The 19,717-nt window shown below is 48.7% G+C and overlaps 1 protein-coding gene across 2 annotated transcripts in view; it reads left to right on the top strand.

Moving 5' to 3' along the window:
• Positions 1 to 19,717, top strand: part of LOC147717709 (E3 ubiquitin-protein ligase TRIM39-like) — a 141,163-nt gene that overhangs the window by 97,448 nt on the left and 23,998 nt on the right. For both annotated transcript variants that reach the window (XM_086924493.1, XM_086924492.1), the window contains exons 8-9: positions 839 to 859; positions 952 to 978. In XM_086924493.1, the coding sequence (XP_086780619.1) occupies positions 839 to 859; positions 952 to 978 (48 nt within the window). The remainder of the gene's footprint in view (positions 1 to 838; positions 860 to 951; positions 979 to 19,717) is intronic.

Genomic DNA, 19,717 nt, shown 5'->3' on the forward strand with positions numbered 1-19,717 from the left:
CTGACCTGCAATCACTTCCATGCTTCCCTGCTTAGCTGAAGATTGATTGTTTTTAGTTTAGTTCTTCTATTCACTTGTCACAGCCCAAAGAGGCAATGTGGAACAGTTTGTGGGGAAAGTTAGAAAATATGTGGAGGATTTAATGCCAGAGAAAAGGACAAAGAGGAGCTTGAATTATAATGCAATAGGAGAGGGGACAATCTACCTGGAAATCAAACAAAGAAGCTGGTGAGAAAAAACTCAAGTGAGAAAGAGGCCTCCATTTTAGATAATTTGTCTTCTTAAAGTGTTGAAATGAATCTCACCTGTTAATATGAGACAAAACTTCTGTCACAGTTATCTGATGAGTAACAAGAGGTATGAAACTGATAGCCTAACATGGAATATCATCTCATAACAAGAAACAGTAGGATTAGTCATTGCAAGAGAATATATGGAAATCACATAATTTATAAACTAATAGCATAAGTGGATATTAACCTACCTGCCCCACAAATACAGTATTGAATTCCAGAATAGTGTATCTTATTCCTGTGGTACCTACTTCTCACCTTGTATTGCGAAGTTTGGAGTTGGAATAACGTCCGGGATGCGTCTTCCCCCTGGAAATTATCTGGTACATCACCCCTGGATGCTGCTCACTGGTCAGATAGTTGGGTGCTGGGGTGGAAAGGACAGGGGAATGAGGGGTACATAGAATAATAGGATGAGTGGTAACAGGTGGAGGGAAGGGTGGGATTACATGGAGGTAGAAGATTATTTTAATTCATATAAGACAAGGAAGAATGAACTGATATGATTTGAGATTTAATGTATGAATTCTTTTTTTTTTATACAGCCACTTTTCCTACAGACCGAGGTAAGTTTAATAAATATTTACAAATCGTTTAGTGTAACCTATTTGTTGTTTGATTTGATTTTACCTTTCCTCCATTTTCTTCTTACTTTCAGAGTGGACATACATTAAAACCTGGGCAAGTGAGTAAAAATCTTTCTTATTGACAGTCAAAAAACTCTTAACCCTGGATGGAGGTTTCCAGAAATTGAGAGCCAAAGGAAGGGCAATGACAATGCAGATAACGCACACACGGCCATAATAGAGTGTCTAAATCATATTGGGTCAAAGAAAGTTGCGAGGAAGTGTTAACACTCATTTGACACTGTCACAGAGAGTTGACCTAACTAATGTGGGGTGCATTACCTAACATGCCCCAGGAGGGCCATAGGAACTTGTGCAAGATTTCCTTGCACCCAGGGCACTTTGGTATTACAGAAGCGATCGCTGATGCTTGTGCTGCAATTTCTTTAATACAAATAGCACCAGCGCATATATGGAACCAGCCATATGCTAGTGGAGAAGTGTGGCTCACTGGTTAGAGCAGGCAGACCCTGAAGCAGAGGTCAGACCCGCGACCAGGGTTCGATTCCCGACGCGGCAGGGTGTTGAGCTCAAATGTCCATGGACTCGATAATTCTCGCTTCGGTGCCTGACCTAATCATGGGTTCACACTCTCAACTCTGGGCATTAAGCTTGCTTAATCTCCACAACGGCCCCCCGCGTCGGGATGCCTGGCTTTCACCTTGGGGATGCCCTGTAGGGGCTATCTCACAGGGAAAAACCAGGACGGGTTCCCAAGGCAAGCACGGAGATACCCCTTCGGGGGTCGATTCTGCGCTATATAAGAAATATAATAATAATAATAATAATGGGGCATGCCTATATTTGCACAGGGGTGTAGCCCCATGCAAATGAGGGGAGCACCTTTCCTCTGCTTATGCACCAATTTATGAATGCTTAAAAAGAGGTTGTTAGAAGGTGAAATGGCTGCTTGCCACAAAGTGTTGGGGCACAGTCTGTGCGCCCCACCCTCCAAAAACTAACAATACATGGGGTAGAGGGTTCCCATTGACCCCTCCAGACATTTCTCTGTAGGTGTGTGCTATCACTAACTACAACAGCCAGAAGGGAGACCTCTGGCCCGCCTTTGAAATGTTGGCCGCATGCTGCATGCCACCTGCAAAGTGAATCAAGGAGTGGCTGCTATAAATAGCCGGTCCACATTTCACAAATGTGCTACCCCAAGTCAGCCAAGAGTTTGTGTTTGCCCTAGGGGCAGCATATTATATGTAATGGGCGGACTGTCCTTTTTTGCCCTCAACGCACCTTTTTGAATGATGCATCAAGGCCCAAGCAGGGACAGTGGGACCTTTACATAATGCTGCCTTCGTGGTCTCCATAATCCTAGAAAGGGAAAGACAGGAATTGCAGGATTGTTTCATGTACTCCCTAAATAAACCTAAACATTCAAAAGTGGAACAATCCTGGATAGCAGTATATATAGTGCCTATATCAAAAGTATTTGCCTATGTCATTGGAACCACACAGGATGATAAACCCTCAGAGTGATGTGAGATATCCATACCGTCACCTAGGCGCCCCTACCATACATATTTACTGATGTGGTGAAATTAATGGAAAACAAAAACTAAGAAACCATATCGGTGGAAACGAAATCATGGAAAATCAATTTTAAGGAAATCCAAAATTATGTTAAACTTCAGTGGAGTTTATGACTACTGTGGGATTTTGGGGTTAGTGATTGGTAATGTTTAGGGTGATGAGGGGTTTTTGGGTCAGCAATACTTGAAGTTTGGGCATTGGGTTCAGGGATGGATTGAGTGTAGGGGTGATGAGAGATTTTTTGTGTACACGGATGAGTGGTGTTTAGAAGTGTGAGGTGTTTTTAGGTTCAAGAGATGGGTAAAGTTTAAGGATAATGAGGGGATGGACTGTGAACTCCAAATTTTTGTACCCTTACGTCATTAGACTTTTTATTTAGTTCATCCAATTTCAGAACATATGTTGGGACTTATTGACTCATACTGGTAAAATCAAAATACAAATTCCAGCATTCTCATGACTGTTTAATGAAAAACCTTGAAAAAACACCCTCCTGAATTCAGCTAGTTTACACCTCTGAAACTGTATATAATGTTTATTCACAAACCCGGAGATGTGCTGTTGAATAGTTGACTGAAAAGTGTTCCAAGAGCACCATCCCAGCACTCTCTCTCTAAGAAAAGTGACCCTTGGGGGTGTTGGTCCTTCTGATTTTACAGGACCTTATGAGGCCATGTGGGCCTCTAAAGTGCAGATATCAGTGGGGAAGCACTAGGGGGAATTCAAAATGCAACACTAACATGGCCCCTTGTGGAGAGAACTTAGTAGACAGATGGCAGGCAGAGACATCCGACTTTGTGTATTAAAATCAGAGTTAACGAAGTTGTGTTACATGCCAACCTCAGTTAACTGGGGTGGGGTGGGCTTTTCATTTTTTTTAATTTAAACACTGCATTTCATCACGAAAGATAATAAATAAGTGGGTGGGATAAGAATATGTGTTTTCCAACATCAAAACATAATGTTGCATATAATAAGAATTTTTAAGGAATAAGTAATTCAACCTGTGAAACTGTGCATCAGTGTCCAAGGTCGCCCCATCTAGTCGCGTGTGACTAAACTCTGTCTTCCAGATCTACCACAGGTGGGAAGGTCTTGGGGTTGTTAAAATCAAAGTGTTATGTGCCAAAAACAGGCCACCTGAGATTTGAGGAGGGGCTTTCAGTGGCTAAATTCGAGAGTCACCTCTCCACTCTCTGCCCCTCACCTCACTGCCCTGCTTTCTTCTCACGCAGGAAGACACTTCTAGTTTCACTTCCCAGAGAAAACTCAGAAATGTCCCCTATAGCTGCCAGTGAACTGCAACACCGGGACCTCATCTGGTCCATAACCAGCTGTAGGATTGCTGTCTAAAACCAGTAGGGCAGCTGAAAAAGCAGTAGGCTGTGTCCTAAATTGCTAGAGTTGGCAATTAAAATAACACTTTTCAAGTTCTCTGAGTGCCATGCGGTCTCGTGTGACAGGATCAACTCAACAGAGCAGAATTTGCTTTCCTTGACATTGATGTTCTCTTTTAGAAATAGAAACAGGATGCAAATGGTAAACGTTTTATTAGAGCAGCCCTTGGTTGGTGCTTGGATAAAAATACACATTTCCTGAATCGCAGATCATACATGCTATTCTTAGAATTACTGAAGAGACCCTTTAGATGCGCCCTTAATTGCTTCTCTTCTGACCAACAGATGAGTGTTATATTTCTACCATTTCATTATAAGGACCTTCACCGATCTTATGTCCTATAGGCTGAACACTGTAACCTCCTTCGGATCACTCCATTCCCCATTCCTAGACCAACACTAAAAATCCAGTTACTATTCTTTTTCATCTCCAAAAAGCGGCATTGCTGGTGTCATCAATGAATAGATCTTTGATTGATTAAAACTTGGATACATTTTTCCACCTAAATCAAAGTGGATTCTCAACTCCCACCTGATTATTTCATTAAATGTATCTAGATTGTAACAGAAAATCTGATGAAATGAGTTCTAACGTTCCCTACAAAGTGAATACATAATACCAGGATCTTTTTCTACCTTTCGATGTTTGTGTGGCGCTGAAATCAAATCTCTCTACATCCACAGGATTGAATGTTTTATACCATCCTGTGTGTGAACATATCACCTTTGTGCTGCAATGAATTGATGACATTCCTGCTTACATATTTTTGGCACCTAATGTCTTCCTTGAGGATCTAAATCTACATTTTGGTGGTGACAAGGATTCAGTTGTATCCTAATTGACATTTTAAGAATAATGATCTTATGCATCACTTTACCAAACCCCACCATAAAAAGAGCCCCCTATTGGACCACATAATCTTTAAAGTGGTATCTTATGAGTGAATTACCCTTTACTAGTAGCCTGATCAGACCACTCTGATTACCTTCTAATTCCTTCTTTCTCTTGGATTCAGTCATTCATTGAATAGGTTTCTCTCCGGGTGTTATGAGGGATATGAAAGCCACCCTAGCATACAAAGGGGACTTTTTCTATATTAAATTGGACCAAAAGCAGAAGCATTTGAACCCTGACTGGTAAAGTCGCTGAAATGTAGGACAGGCTGAGCTTTACCCAGGGTGGCCTGCACACTTTGGAAAGAAGGGTTCATACACTCACTCAAGAACTTAAAGCTGTGCATTTCAGAATGGAAGATCAAGAAGGGGGAGCTAATAGGAATAATATTTGTCTGCTTGGTGTGCCGAAGAGGGTGTAATAAGACCCAACTGAGCATTTTGTGGAGCAACTCTGTCTGATATATTTCTGTTGAAAGGGCCCACAGGTCACTGGGTCCCAAAACGAAGCTTGGAGACAATCCTATACTTATCAATGCAAAGGTTCAGAACGAAAGGGCCTGTGGATCAGTTCTGAGGGTTGCTAGCGAGTTTGGACACTTTTTGAATGTTAGTCGCAAAGTATTTATAATTATTTCATGACTGAAGTGCAGGAGTTGCACAATCACTTTGGATGTCTTAAGGAGGTTGTGAGAGCCAACAATATCTGATATGCCATGCTACAACCAGAATAGCTCATTATAATATTGCAGGTCAGATCTCATTTTTAGGTCTCGCAGAGAGACCTATTGCAGTCAAACCAGAAAGCTGAATTCACGATGCGGTTTTGTAGAAGTGCACGTGCTCGTGAACGCGCTTCTATCCCCCTGCCTTGCTCTTCAAAGGCTCCCCTTACCATTTGCTCCTGCCTCCCCGCCCACTGCTTCACACTTCACGGCCGTGACTCGCATTTCTGCCCAGCCCAACCTCGTATTTACAACTGTTAGTCCTTTTGCGTTAGTTTAGAGCTGTATTTCATGCTTTCCCACTCTTAGAGTGGAATGGTGTGGCTCACTGGTTAGAGGCGGCAGACCCGGAAGCAGAGAACGGCCTGGGACCAGGATTCAATTCCTGACGCGGCAGGGTCGTGGACCAGGGTCAGCGGACACGATAATTCTCGCCTCGGTGCCTACTCTAACCAGGGATCACACTCGGCAACTCTGGGCATTAGCTTGCCTTATCTCTACAACGGCCCCCCACATTCGCCGGGGATGCCTGGTTTCACCTTGGAGATACCCAGTAGGGACCATCTCACAGGGATAGCCAGGACGGGTTCCCCAGCGGTCTACAGCGCCACGACGCCTCAGGGCAGCAGTGCGCTTTACAGAACACATACATTACATTACATTACATTACATTAGACTGCCACTATCTTTATTTTACGAATGCACACACACACACATTCCCCTTCACCCTCGCTTTTCCTCTCCCTGTAACTCTTACTCGCTTTCTTTATTTCCACTTAATCCCTCACATGCTTTTAACCTTTCTCTTTCACTCTCTTTCTTACTCATTTTCAATCTCACTTTCTCAAAAACACTATCTTTGGTGGCCTTGCAAACCGCTCTGACTCCGCCTTAGACTCTTTCTCATGCCCACTGTCCCCCCCACATCCACTCTGAGCCTTTCACCCCCACCTTTTTCTCTCCCACTCGCAGCCTTCTTGATCTCTGTGTCCATGCCTTTCTTCCTTCTCTCACTCATCGTTTTCCTGACCTTTCTCTGCTTAAACCTGTTCGAATGGCACAATATATGTTTTAATTTTACTAAAAAAACATGATCTGCGCAGGTATTTGTTACAACACAGCTGTTTGGTTGACGGCATCGAACAATGTTTTCAGATAGGCACAATTGATGTTATGTGCGTCTAATGTTGTGTAATGTTCGTTTCATGGCAGCAGGGCTTTCTTTGCACTATAAAGTGCCACTCTCCTCCAAGATGACCTGGCCAGATTTCTAAACTTTCTTAGCCCTTTTCAAGTGCCATGTTTACACGTACACCAACCTGCTTGCATAATGTTACTGTGCTGTAATGTAGTATCTGAGGACGGACGGCAGCTGCCTGTCATGGCACATGGAAGCGGCTACAACATACTTCATTTAAGGACAACCGAACAGACTGGTTTCTAAACTCAACACTGTAATGCATGACGCCATCTATGGAGTCAAATGGCTGCGAACTGAGGCTCGTCCACCTCCCACTGCGGACCCACCCCCCTCCCCCAGTCATCAGTAAAGGACTCAGAGCTATGGTGACACAAAACGGTTTTTTTACTGCCCGTGAGAGCAGCCCTGGAAAAACATTCAAATTCGGTGACATTAAGGAAGATTCAGGTTAAGTTGGATTGTGTGATTGTTAATATCACGTTGCTTCCTTTTAAACAAATTGAAGCCCTGTGAGGCATTTGAATTAACCGTGCACTTCAGATGTTTGCTTTGGAGGATTTATTTACATTTCATTGCCGTTTTTTTTTGGGGTTTTTTTACCCCGGCCCTCCTGCTGGCCTTCCACCTACATATTCCCTCAGTGTTTCGTGCTTTTGTAGAGGATTGCCACCAGCAGCATTTCTCCTCCCCTTACCATTTGCTCCTGCCTCCGAGAGCTTCAAAGGGATCTGCTTCCCGGCCCACTGCTTCACACTTCACGGCCTGGCGGCCGTGACTCACATTTCTCCTTCTCCCTCCCCACAGCAATGCCAAGAGCTTGTATTTTGCAGTCACACACAAACCACACTGTAGTGGCCAGAATTCCTAGCCCCACTGTAGTTAAGAACACTGTACATCATTTCAGGTACTGGGGAACAGCCTGCATGACATTGAGCACACGGGCGCAGATGCCTCTTGAAATGTGTCACATTTGTGCAAGCCTCACAAATGCTGTTGCCGCTGGAATGTTACTGTGCAAAGGCAGCACCACTGTCTCTACGGCCTGCATGATAACCATGGTTTTCTTTGCACTTATTTGCTCTAATCACGCTAGAGCTTTTGTTCTAACAAACGTCTTTAATACTTTTTTTTTTTTTACTAAACATAACCACGTGGCAACGTTTGTGTCGTGATGAGTTGTTAGCTATGCATTTTCGTGTCGCATGCAATTTAAGTTGTCAAGGAAAATCGTATGGCGAGTGTTACGGGTAGACAAACATTTATACCCCCTCCACCATTCCCAGTGAAATCGGGGATGGTGTAATATCACAGTGCCTCGTATTTATCACGCTGTGTGCAAGTGTTGAAGGTATGTGTGCGACAGTTCTGGCTGTCCATTCTGCACCCTCATGGGTTGGATGAGTGAGGTCAAATTCCTCTAAAAAATGCAGGCTTTCGCTTCATAGCTGCTCATGTTATATGCCCTCCAACAGTGCACGGGCTAGAACGTGCGCAGCAGCGCTGCTTACTGCCTGCTAACTTGTAAATCATCAACGTACCTATTTCTTGCAGAAGCCAGAGTATATAGTTGATCTTCGCTATATTGTGCAAGGGGAGGGGCACGGGAGACTGCAGATGGTTTAATACTTCTCCCCTGACTAGGACTAGAAAGATTGTGCAAACGGTTGACTCCAAGTCTTCGACTGTATGTGCTGTGTAAGCTCCTACAGCGTCATTCATTGTTTCATGTAGCGCTATCACATCACGTCAGAGCGCTAAATTAAAGGCTTTAGAAGGCCGACTCGAAAGCATCCGCTGCTAACATTATTGCTATTACCGATGATGCACGCGTACAGGCCACAAAATTAACTTTCTCACATAGGTGACCCCGCTCCATCATCGAGGCATGCTTCATAAGAAGTATGCCTAATAATGTTTGCATTTTTTTTTAATACAGTGCTGCTTGGCCATTGATGCCAGATTATATTTCTATTTGTGTGTGGGGGAACTGAGCAGTAAATGTGGTAACACATTAAATCGTGTCATAGTTTGTATGTGGTCAAGAGCTGAATTAGCTTTTGTTTTTATAGTCGCACAGTAGTTTTTTGCTTGTTTTTTGGTTTTGTTATTTTCTTTTCTTTCCTCTCCAGACATCCGCTGCCTGCTGTTTTCCTGCTACCCCCTCCTCACTCATCCCTCGCACCCCCTCTTCGCTCATCAGGTCTGCAAAGCTACACAGTGTGTTATTCATGTACCAGTACCCTATGGGGAGTATACCAACGTCCATTTGACCAGCTGCTGAGCTGTAAAGTATCCTGAGCGCTGCATTGAAGACGATGCTCGCGGCCGACCAAGTGTATTTATTTATTTATTTTCACAAACCTCTTGTAGCAACAAGAATTGAGCCGCGCACGTTACCCTGTTCGTTTTACTGAAGCAAAGCATCTGGTTCTGGGCGGGTAATGATGGCGCACTTGCTGGCGGCGCGTTGCTGTACGGCGGAACCTGCCGTTAAATATATTCACAAACCTCTTGTAGCAAAAAGAATTGAGCCGCGCGCGTTGCACTGTGATTTTAGGTCTTTTATTAGCAGCTGCGGGTAGTCCTGACGCGTTTCGTGCATCCAGTGCACTTTATCAAAGGTAAACCCAGCTGTCAACACCAATTTGGGCGCCACAAAGATTTTTGCACTTTACATCCCTCTGGTGGTGAGATACATTTATAAAGTTCTTGGTGCATTCTGGTGTATGTGGTTCCAAGTTTGGCGGTGGCGATTTCCTCTGCTGTCTTTCAGTGTAACCCCTTCACAGCACCATTTTCAAGTCTGTTAGGGACCAAGCCACATTCCAGTATGTGGCAGCAACCGTTACCCTGTTCGTTTTACCGAAGCAAAGCATCTGGTTCTGGGCGGGTAATGATGGCGCACTTGCTGGTGGTGCGTTGCTCTATGGCGGAACCTGCCGTTAAATATATTCACAAACCTCTTGTAGCAACAAGAATTGAGCTGCGCACGTTGCACTGTGATTTTAGGTCTTTTATTAGCAGCTGCGGGTAGTCCTGACGCGTTTCGTGCATCCAGTGCACTTTATCAAAGGTAAACCCAGCTGTCAACACCAATTTGGGCGCCACAAAGATTTTTGCACTTTACATCCCTCTGATGGTGAGATACATTTATAAAGTTCTTGGTGCATTCTGGTGTATGTTGTTCCAAGTTTGGCGGTGGCGATTTCCTCTGCTGTCTTTCAGTGTAACCCCTTCACAGCACCATTTTCAAGTCTGTTAGGGACCAAGCCACATTCCAGTATGTGGCAGCGACCGTTACCCTGTTCGTTTTACCGAAGCTAAGCATCTGGTTCTGGGCGGGTAATGATGGCGCACTTGCTGGCGGCGCGTTGCTCTACGGTGGAACCTGCCGTTAAATATATTCACAAACCTCTTGTAGCAACAAGAATTGAGCCGCGCACGTTGCACTGTGATTTCAGGTCTTTTATTAGCAGCTGCGGGTAGTCCTGACGCGTTTCGTGCATCCAGTGCACTTTATCAAAGGTAAACCCAGCTGTCAACACCAATTTGGGCGCCACAAAGATTTTTGCACTTTACATCCCTCTGGTGGTGAGATACATTTATAAAGTTCTTGGTGCATTCTGGTGTATGTGGTTCCAAGTTTGGCGGTGGCGATTTCCTCTGCTGTCTTTCAGTGTAACCCCTTCACAGCACCATTTCAAGTCTGTTAGGGACCAAGCCACATTCCAGTATGTGGCAGCGACCGTTACCCTGTTCGTTTTACCGAAGCAAAGCATCTGGTTCTGGGCGGGTAATGATGGCGTACTTGCTGGCGGAGCGTTGCTCTACGGCGGAACCTGCCGTTAAATATATTCACAAACCTCTTGTAGCAACAAGAATTGAGCCGCGCACGTTGCACTGTGATTTTAGGTCTTATTAGCAGCTGCGGGTAGTCCTGACGCGTTTCGTGCATCCAGTGCACTTTATCAAAGGTAAACCCAGCTGTCAACACCAATTTGGGCGCCACAAAGATTTTTGCACTTTACATCCCTCTGGTGGTGAGATACATTTATAAAGTTCTTGGTGCATTCTGGTGTATGTGGTTCCAAGTTTGGCGGTGGCGATTTCCTCTGCTGTCTTTCAGTGTAACCCCTTCACAGCACCATTTTCAAGTCTGTTAGGGACCACGCCACATTCCAGTATGTGGCAGCGACCGTTACCCTGTTCGTTTTACCGAAGCAAAGCATCTGGTTCTGGGCGGGTAATGATGGCGCACTTGCTGGCGGCGCGTTGCTCTACGGCGGAACCTGCCGTTAAATATATTCACAAACCTCTTGTAGCAACAAGAATTGAGCCGCGCACGTTGCACTGTGGTTTTAGGTCTTTTATTAGCAGCTGCGGGTAGTCCTGACGCTTTTCGTGCATCCAGTGCACTTTATCAAAGGTAAACCCAGCTGTCAACACCAATTTGGGCGCCACAAAGATTTTTGCACTTTACATCCCTCTGGTTTATTTATTTATCTTTGGCTTCTTTTCTTTCCTCCCCAGACTTCCGCTGCCAGCCTCAGTTTCCCTCTCACCCCCTCCTCGCTCACCACTCGCACACCCTCCCTGCTCATCAGGTCTGCAAAGCTACGGCCAGCAACTGGGCAGTAAGGTTTCCTCCCCCCCAACCATGGGAAGTCCCTCCAGTGAAAGCACCAAGGCATATAGGGGGTCAGCCCCTGATTTTCCACACTGTTCTCTATCAAAACGCCAATACTTATTGTGGGTTTTATTAACCTGCCAGCAAAATATTTGTTTTGGTAAAAGTTTCCATAACAATTATGCTGAGATTTAGTTTGTTATGCAAACGCCAGATATTAATTTCTGCCCTGTTTTCAGTGCAACAGTTTTTCTATTCTGCCACTATTTTATCTACTTCGGACCCCTGCTACTGTTGCGTGTTTCTCTTTTGCCTCTTTGTCCTTGTTCACTTTGCCCATATTTCTTTATCTGGCTTGTTTTTAATGCGTTTTACCGACTTGAGCCAGCTGAGCTGGCGAACAGGTTTATTTGTAAATCCTTTGAAGTGGATTTCGTATATTCTGTGAAGTTGTGATATTCTCTAAAAGCAAACAGTTTGTTATGCAGAGCGATTTTTTAGTTGTGTGCTTTTGGTATCCATTTTCACGTAGCTGTCAGGGCAACCGATGTGTTTGGTGTGGAGGATCATGTGACTTAATATCAGTGGCTACTTTTGTTTTCTGTGTGTCGGACAGACTTCAAGTAAAAATGTTTTAGTTCATGGATGAACACTTACCCCTAGAGATTGCAGGTTGCGAATGTTCTATAAGTCCGCTGATATCAATGATACCCTGTCTATCCCCTAACCCATATAATTTATGTAAATTCTATAATGTTCATGGAGACATGGATATTCGTGATTATTGGGTGTACCCCACTGAATTTAACTGCATTGCGATCTGCTAGATAATCACAATAGGAACAGTCACAGATCTTTCTGATGTGAAGGAAGGATGTGAAGGAAACACTCAGCACCACTCAGCACCACTCAGCACCACCACAGCATCACTCAGCACCACCTCAGCAACACCACAGCACCACTCAGCGCAACCCCAGCATCACTCAGCACCACCACAGCACCACTCAGCGCCACCACAGCACCACTCAGCGCCACCACAGCACCACTCAGCACCACCACAGCACCACTCAGCACCACCACAGCATCACTCAGCACCACCACAGCATCACTCAGCACCACCACAGCATCACTCAGCACCACCACAGCATCACTCAGCACCACCACATTATCACTCAGCACCACCACATTATCACTCAGCACCACCACAATATCACTCAGCACCACCACAGCACCACAGCACCACTCAGTAGCACCACAGCTCCACTCAGCACCACCACATTATCACTCAGCACCACCACATTATCACTCAGCACCACCACAGCACCACTCAGCACCACCACAGCACCACTCAGCACCACCACAGCACCACTCAGCAGCACCACAGCACCACTCAGCACCACCACAGCATCACTCAGCACCACCACATTATCACTCAGCACCACCACATTATCACTCAGCACCACCACATTATCACTCAGCAGCACCACTCAGCAGCACCACAGCACCACTCAGCAGCACCACAGCACCACTCGGCAGCACCACAGCACCAGTCAGCAGCACCACTCAGCAGCGCCACAGCACCACTCAGCACCACCACAGCACCACACAGCACCACTCTGCACCACCACAGCACCACTCTGCACCACCACAGCACCACTCTGCACCACCACAGCACCACTCGGCACCACCACAGCACCACTCGGCACCACCACAGCACCACTCGGCACCACCACAGCATCACTCTGAAGCAACACAGCATCACTCTGAAGCAACACAGCATCACTCTGAAGCAACACAGCATCACTATGTGCTACCACAGCATCATTATGTGTCACCACAGCAACACTCAGGGCCTCCACAGCATCACTCAGGGCCTCCACAGCATCACTTAAGGCCTCCACAGCATCACTCAGGGGCACCACAACATCACTCAGGGGCACCACAACATCGCTCAGGAACTCCCTCCCCACCCACCTCCGGCTTACCCAGGACCATCTCGCCTTCAGGAAACAACTCAAGACCTGGCTGTTCGAGCAGTAGCATCCCCCCCCCTCCTGAACGCCTTGAGACCCTCACGGGTGAGTAGCGCGCTTTACAAGTTTTATGATTGATTGATTGGCTCAGGGGCACCACAGCATCACTATGCGCTACCACAGCATCACTGAACGCCACAGCATCACTGAACGCCACAGCATCACTCCGCGCCATCACAGCATCAATATGTGCAACCATTCAACAACTGGTTCAAATATGTTCTCTCAATGTTTAAAGTTTTTTTACAAATGTCACAAAAAGATGTTAATATTTCACTTCTGTTCTTGGATTTTCAACACAATAAAATACACTGAACATAGTCTTCACAAAAGGTATTTACAAAAGTTTAAGCAATTGCCATTATAATTACAATCACTTTTATTTAAGTATTATTTAAAAAAATTAAAAGCCATTGTTATTTCTAATATCAATACATCTAAGTCATGTAAATACAAAACATGTTGCATTACAAATGCTATAGGTGTCACATTTGCGAAATTTATAACTATTGGCATTGTAAATGACAAAGCTATTAATTTAGCTATTTTCAAAACCAAAACATAAATAAAATAATTGTCATTTACAATACCAATAGCTCAAACTTTCATAATGCGAGACCTATTGCATTGCAAATGCTTGTTTTATTTTTTTATTACTGATGTGGCTGCTACCTTTGCCATTGCTGCTAAATTGAACTTGATGGACTGGGCTTCATGTCCACTCTTCAAAGTATTCTGAACCTGAATGAGACAGTTTTTTGACACGTCATTTGTATTGTCCCTTTGTTGTTAACTAGTACTTACTGGACATGTCTCTGGCTGCATTGGTCTGACTTGTTGATGGAGATCAATCAGAACCAATGGAGTTAACAGGCAATTGAGGAAGGTTGAGGTAACCCACTCTTATTAGGTGAGGGCATTATTGTGCTGTTTCTAGGCTGATCGTGATAGTATTGAGAACCCTCATTGAGGGGGCGGAGTGCAGGAGCATTCACAATATTGGAGCAGCGCTTTGGGCCGTACCCTGTCGGGATGTGAGCTGCTCCTTCTCGCTGCATAGAAGGCCATGATGCAATTGGTCACTGCGAGGGTCCATGGGTGGGTGGATCGGATTGCTGGGGAGGCGTGGGTTTGAACTGTTCTGCTGGGTAGTATTCCTGAAGAGCTTTCGGTCTTATCACGACTTGCCTGAGTTACTGGGGTGCTTCCTGATTGGCATTGTTTATTTTGTGTGGCACGGAGAGCATATGCACTCTGGGAGTATCAAGTGGATGGGTTGGGGAGGGCGTGGCTTGGTAAGCCACGATGGCGGCCGTGTTTTGCTGAGGCTCCGGTATCGGGCTTGCATCCTGCCCATTCCTAGGGATCACCGTGAGCCTCAGCCAAAGAAACGGCAACTGACGGAAGCGGCAGCACCAGGGGCTTCACCCGAAAGAGTCGTGACCGCTGCTGAAGTGCGGTATCGACAGGAAGAAGCTTTATTTGCCGGGGCGGGGAGCCGGACCGCAAGATGGCGGCCGCGCCTCCGGCCACCTAGACCCTGGGTGTCCGCACCCCCGCAGCCGGTCCGGAGACCCCGGGGACCGCGCACACATCGAGGCGGCGGAAATCCCAACAGGTCGGCGTCCCTGACTCTGGGTGGCTTGCGTGGCGCTGAATTCGCCGCGGCGAATGCGCATCGGCGCACAAGATGGTGGACGCCAGCCCGGAGCCTCGCCCCGCCTGCACCTCTGCCCGACTGGTTGCCGGTCTGGCCGCTGGGCACTGAGGGACGCCAGCCAGCGCATCACCGTCGCGGCGCCCGGATCCTTCTGCAGAGGAGCGGCTCCTGACGAGTGGTGAGTGCCGGCTCCCCCCCTCCCCCCTGGGGGCCCCCACCACTACCTCCACAGCGACCTCCGGGCCCCCCCTGAGACCCCCAGCGGTCATCCCTCATCCACGCCGTGGGCCGGGGGTCCGAGGCTGCATTGACCCCCCTGGCGCAGCGGACAGCACTGCTCCTCGAGCTGCCTGACCTTGGCATGGCGCCCGGAGGGGCCTAGGCACCGGGCCTGGCCCGGGCTTCCCTACAGCAGCGACGGCGGTGACCCGCCCTCTGGGACACGGCGAAGACACACCGCGACGAGGTCAGCGCCTCACCACCACGGTCCCACGGGAACCCTCCAAGCAACACACTTTACCTCGACGCCCGCCACGGACTGTTCACGGCTTCGGGGGGAGGGGTGTGCAGCTGGCCCTATACCACGTCCATAGCCTGCTGCCGTGGACCCGCAGACGCCAGCGCAGGCCCCACCACCGAACCGGGGGACCCCGAGCGAACCCCGGGAGGCCCTGACTGCCACAAGAGCCTGCTTGCTCGACCCCCACAGGAGTGACCCTCGACCCAACTACCCGTGGCCCCGGACCCCGAGACGCCGCGGCGCCCTCTCCCACAGCCCAATGGGGAAACCAAGGGGCATGCAGGTGACCGCCGTCCCTGAAACGGCCATCGAGAACATGCCGCACACGAGGACATGGACTCAGGCAAACACGCCGAACGCTGATCCCACGCTATCGGCGAAACTGGATCAGGTGCTGGCGGCTATCGAAATGTCCCGGCTCTCTATGGAGGAACGTCTAGGCGCCCTGACGACGGACATCAACCTAATACGCGACGATCACCGCAAACTGGTGGATAGAGTGAAGGAGGGAGAGCGAAACGTGGCGGCGCTTCAGCCCACGGTGAAGACGCAAGAAGCAGACATGAAGGAAGTCATGCGCCGAGTGGCGGCCCTCGAGGAGCGCACCATTGATTTGGAAGGGCGCTCAAGGAGTTGCAACATCCGCGTCCTGGGTCTGCCGGAGGGTATTGAGAACTCGGACCCGCTGACCTATATGGAATCATGGACCAGGTCGTTTACCCCCGAATCGGAGCGGTCAGCTTTCTTCTCCATCGAAAGGGCACATAGGGTCCCAGCCCGGAAACCCAAACCGGGCTTGCCCCCACGCCCTATGTTGGCCAAGTTCCTGCATTTCCGAGACCGAGATGCGGTGCTCCGCGCGGCCCGGATGGCGGGCCCCTTGCAAGTGGAAGACCAGCAGGTCATGGTGTTCCCAGACTATGCCCGCGAGGTACAACAGCAACGCTCGACCTATCTGGAAGTTAAGAGGCGTCTCCGTGAAAATGGTCTTCAGTACTCCCTACTGTTCCCGGCCCGCCTCAAGGTGCTTCATAACGGGAAATCCATATTTTTCACCACGGCGGAGGAGGCACAGGACTGGGCGGAATTCCACTGTCCGTTGATCCCTAAGCCCGGTCCCCAGCGGAGACAAAACACTGACTCACGACGTTCTAGAAGGCGAGTCATGAATCGCACCCGAACAGACAACTCCAAGAGTCAAGCATCCTCACCCGATCTCAAATTATGCAGGAACGACGGGACGCCCTACGGGCAGTGACTGAACTACACACTTCTCCTTCAGCTTCGGACCTGGAACACCAACCACACCTGTTCACCCCCGAGAAGGACCGGGATAGTGATGGCACAATGTCAGGATTTGGTCCGATTTCATCTCCCCTCCTTGCGGTGCACACCACGGACACCACCCATGCAGGTCAACCAGGCACATCTTCAGGATGAACAATTGGACGATTGCTGTATCCTCTTTCCTTTTGGCTGTTGATCACGCTATGCGTAGACTGCGCGCCGAAGAGGCATAGTTAGCTGGCTGTACATACACACGCGCGAATGCCATTTCTCCTACAACAGCCCGATCTGCGAATAGCCCAGCCTGTAACGCACGCTACCACCCCCATAAAATTTTGTTACATTTCTCCCCCAGTGGGACACTAGTTTGGATATGCCACCTCTGGTGATATATCCCCGGCATTGGGACTGTTCCCCACTTTTGGTTCTACACGTTGTAGCCCCCGTTAGACCCTCCCCCACACATATGGCAGCATGGCGCGCAGGAGCACATACGAGACACGGGCCCACACGGTCCTTGGGAGGTACAAGGGTTCCCCACTCGCAAGCACGAAACCACAGCAATGGCGACTCCACGGTCAGATGTTAACGTCCTCACGCTGAATGTACGGGGCCTCCACACACCTAGCAAACGCTATTCCGTCTACTCCTACATTAAACGCATGTCAGCTTGCGTAGCACTGTTACAAGAGACACACACCAACGCTACAGAGCTGGCCCAATTACAGGCCAAATGGCGGGGGACCTTTTGCGCCACAACCTACTCAGCATTCGCTCGTGGCGCCTTAGTGTGGATTAGGCCAGGCACCCCTTTTCGGACACTTAGACGGGTGGTTGACAGGGAGGGCAGATACGCATTGTTAGAGGGAATCTTAGACGGGCAAGGGGTCCTCCTGGGCAGCATTTACGCCCCTAACACCGAACAAGATAAATTCTGGGATCACCTCACAGTAGTCCTGGCCCAATTCACTGCCATTCCATGGATTTTGGGAGGTGATCTCCGGAAGTACAATTTTCACGCCTATGCCTCCAGAGTACACAAAGAATGGGACAAAACGGGGGCACTACTTGCCTGGATGGCACGACAGGTCGCTGAGACCAAGCCGATTACGGATATTATCAATCTGGATGGCATATTGGTGCGATCCCAGGCCGAGATTCTCCTAGCGTTCCAACGCCATTACGCACAGGTATACGAGGCCCCAACCCGCTACGCTCCATCATGTGTGGACTGCTTCCTCGATTCGCTGACGCTGCCCACGATATCGGACGCTGACAAGCGCAAGCTTGACGCCAAAATAACACCCTCGGATGTCACTCAGGCACTACGTGCCCTTTGCCGGAATAAAGCCCCGGGACTCGACGGCTTCCCACTGGAGTACTACTCGACGTTCTCTGCCCTGTTAGCTCCCCGAATGGCTCGGATGTTCGCAGCGGCTCTCCATCTGGGAGAGCTTCCTCAGTCACTACGGGAATCCGTTATCGTGACCTTCCCCAAACCTCACAGGGACCCTCTCCAACTGGGGTCATATCGTCCTATCACGCTCCTCTCGGCGGACTGCAAGGTCCTCGGGAAGACCCTGGCTGACAGGTACACTCAGGTCATACGCCCACTGGTCCACCCTGACCAATGTGGGTTCGTACCGGGCAGGAACACCTCACAGAACATCCGCCGTGTCTTCCATCTACAGGATCAGGTTCGGGACAGATTCCCGCGCGCCGCTTGCCTGATCATGGACTTGGAAAAGGCGTTTGACACTCTCACCTGGCCGTACCTATTCGCGACCCTGAGTCGTCTCAACGTTGGCCCGACACTCATGGCATACACTCGCCTCCTATACACCGACCTAACCACGCGAGTGCGGATTGGGAAACACATATCCTCTGCATTCGAGGTCCGCCGAGGCACTCGACAGGGATGCCCCCTATCACCCCTTTTATTCGCCCTGGCCGTCGAACCACTGGCGGTTAGACTGCGTCAGGAGGGAACCCACTGGGGCATCCCGCTCGCGGACGATACGCATTGCGTCTCTCTGTACGCAGATGACCTCCTGATATATCGGCCTTGCATTGGCTCCCGGTCAGACAGCGAATCATGTTCAAGGCGCTGTGTCTGGCCTTCAAAATTTTGAAAACTTCTTCGCCACCGGCACTTGTCACTCTACTCACGCCCTATGTGCCGTCGAGATCTTTGAGATCTGAGGGGCTTCATCTGGCTGTCTGTCCACGCTTTAGGTTGAGCAGGATGGGTGGCCGTTCTTTCAGGGTACTAGCGGCAGGCCTATGGAACTCGCTCCCAGTTCACATTCGAGCTCTTGAGGATATGTTCGCCTTCAGGCAGGCGATTAAAACTTTCCTCTTTCCAGTTTCTAGCTAAATTCTTTTGTGTGTTATGTTACAGCATCTGTCAAAGCGCCAGGACGCCCCTTTGCTGGGGCAGCTGTGCGCTATAGAAATTTTAATAACATAACATAACATAACATAACATATGTCCGAGATATAGAGGCGGATCTAACCCCCATAGGGGTGACGCTGACAGAGTTTGCGGACGCCTCAGGACTCCAGGTGAACTGGGACAAATCCACGGTCTACCCATTCCACCCGCACTTACCACCCCGAGACATCGAGCTGGGAACCCGCAAGCTCTCGTGGTCCGCGGAGGCCCCTCGGTACCTCGGTGTCCGCCTGTACCACTCTCCGGCGGACATCTTTGACGGCAATCACCGAAAGGTGCTTGCTAATCTACGCCCGACTGTAGCCTTCTGGAACAAGCTCCCGTTGGCCCCGATAGGACGGATAGCCCTGGCAAAAATGGTGATGCTCCCCTGACTTCTCTATCACTTCACAAACCTGCCGGTGGTGCCGCCCAGATCTTTCTTTCGGGACCTCAACTCTCTGCTAGGCACCCTCAT

Source organism: Lissotriton vulgaris, chromosome 5 (assembly GCF_964263255.1).
Source record: "Lissotriton vulgaris chromosome 5, aLisVul1.2, whole genome shotgun sequence".
Lineage (NCBI taxonomy): Eukaryota > Metazoa > Chordata > Amphibia > Caudata > Salamandridae > Lissotriton > Lissotriton vulgaris.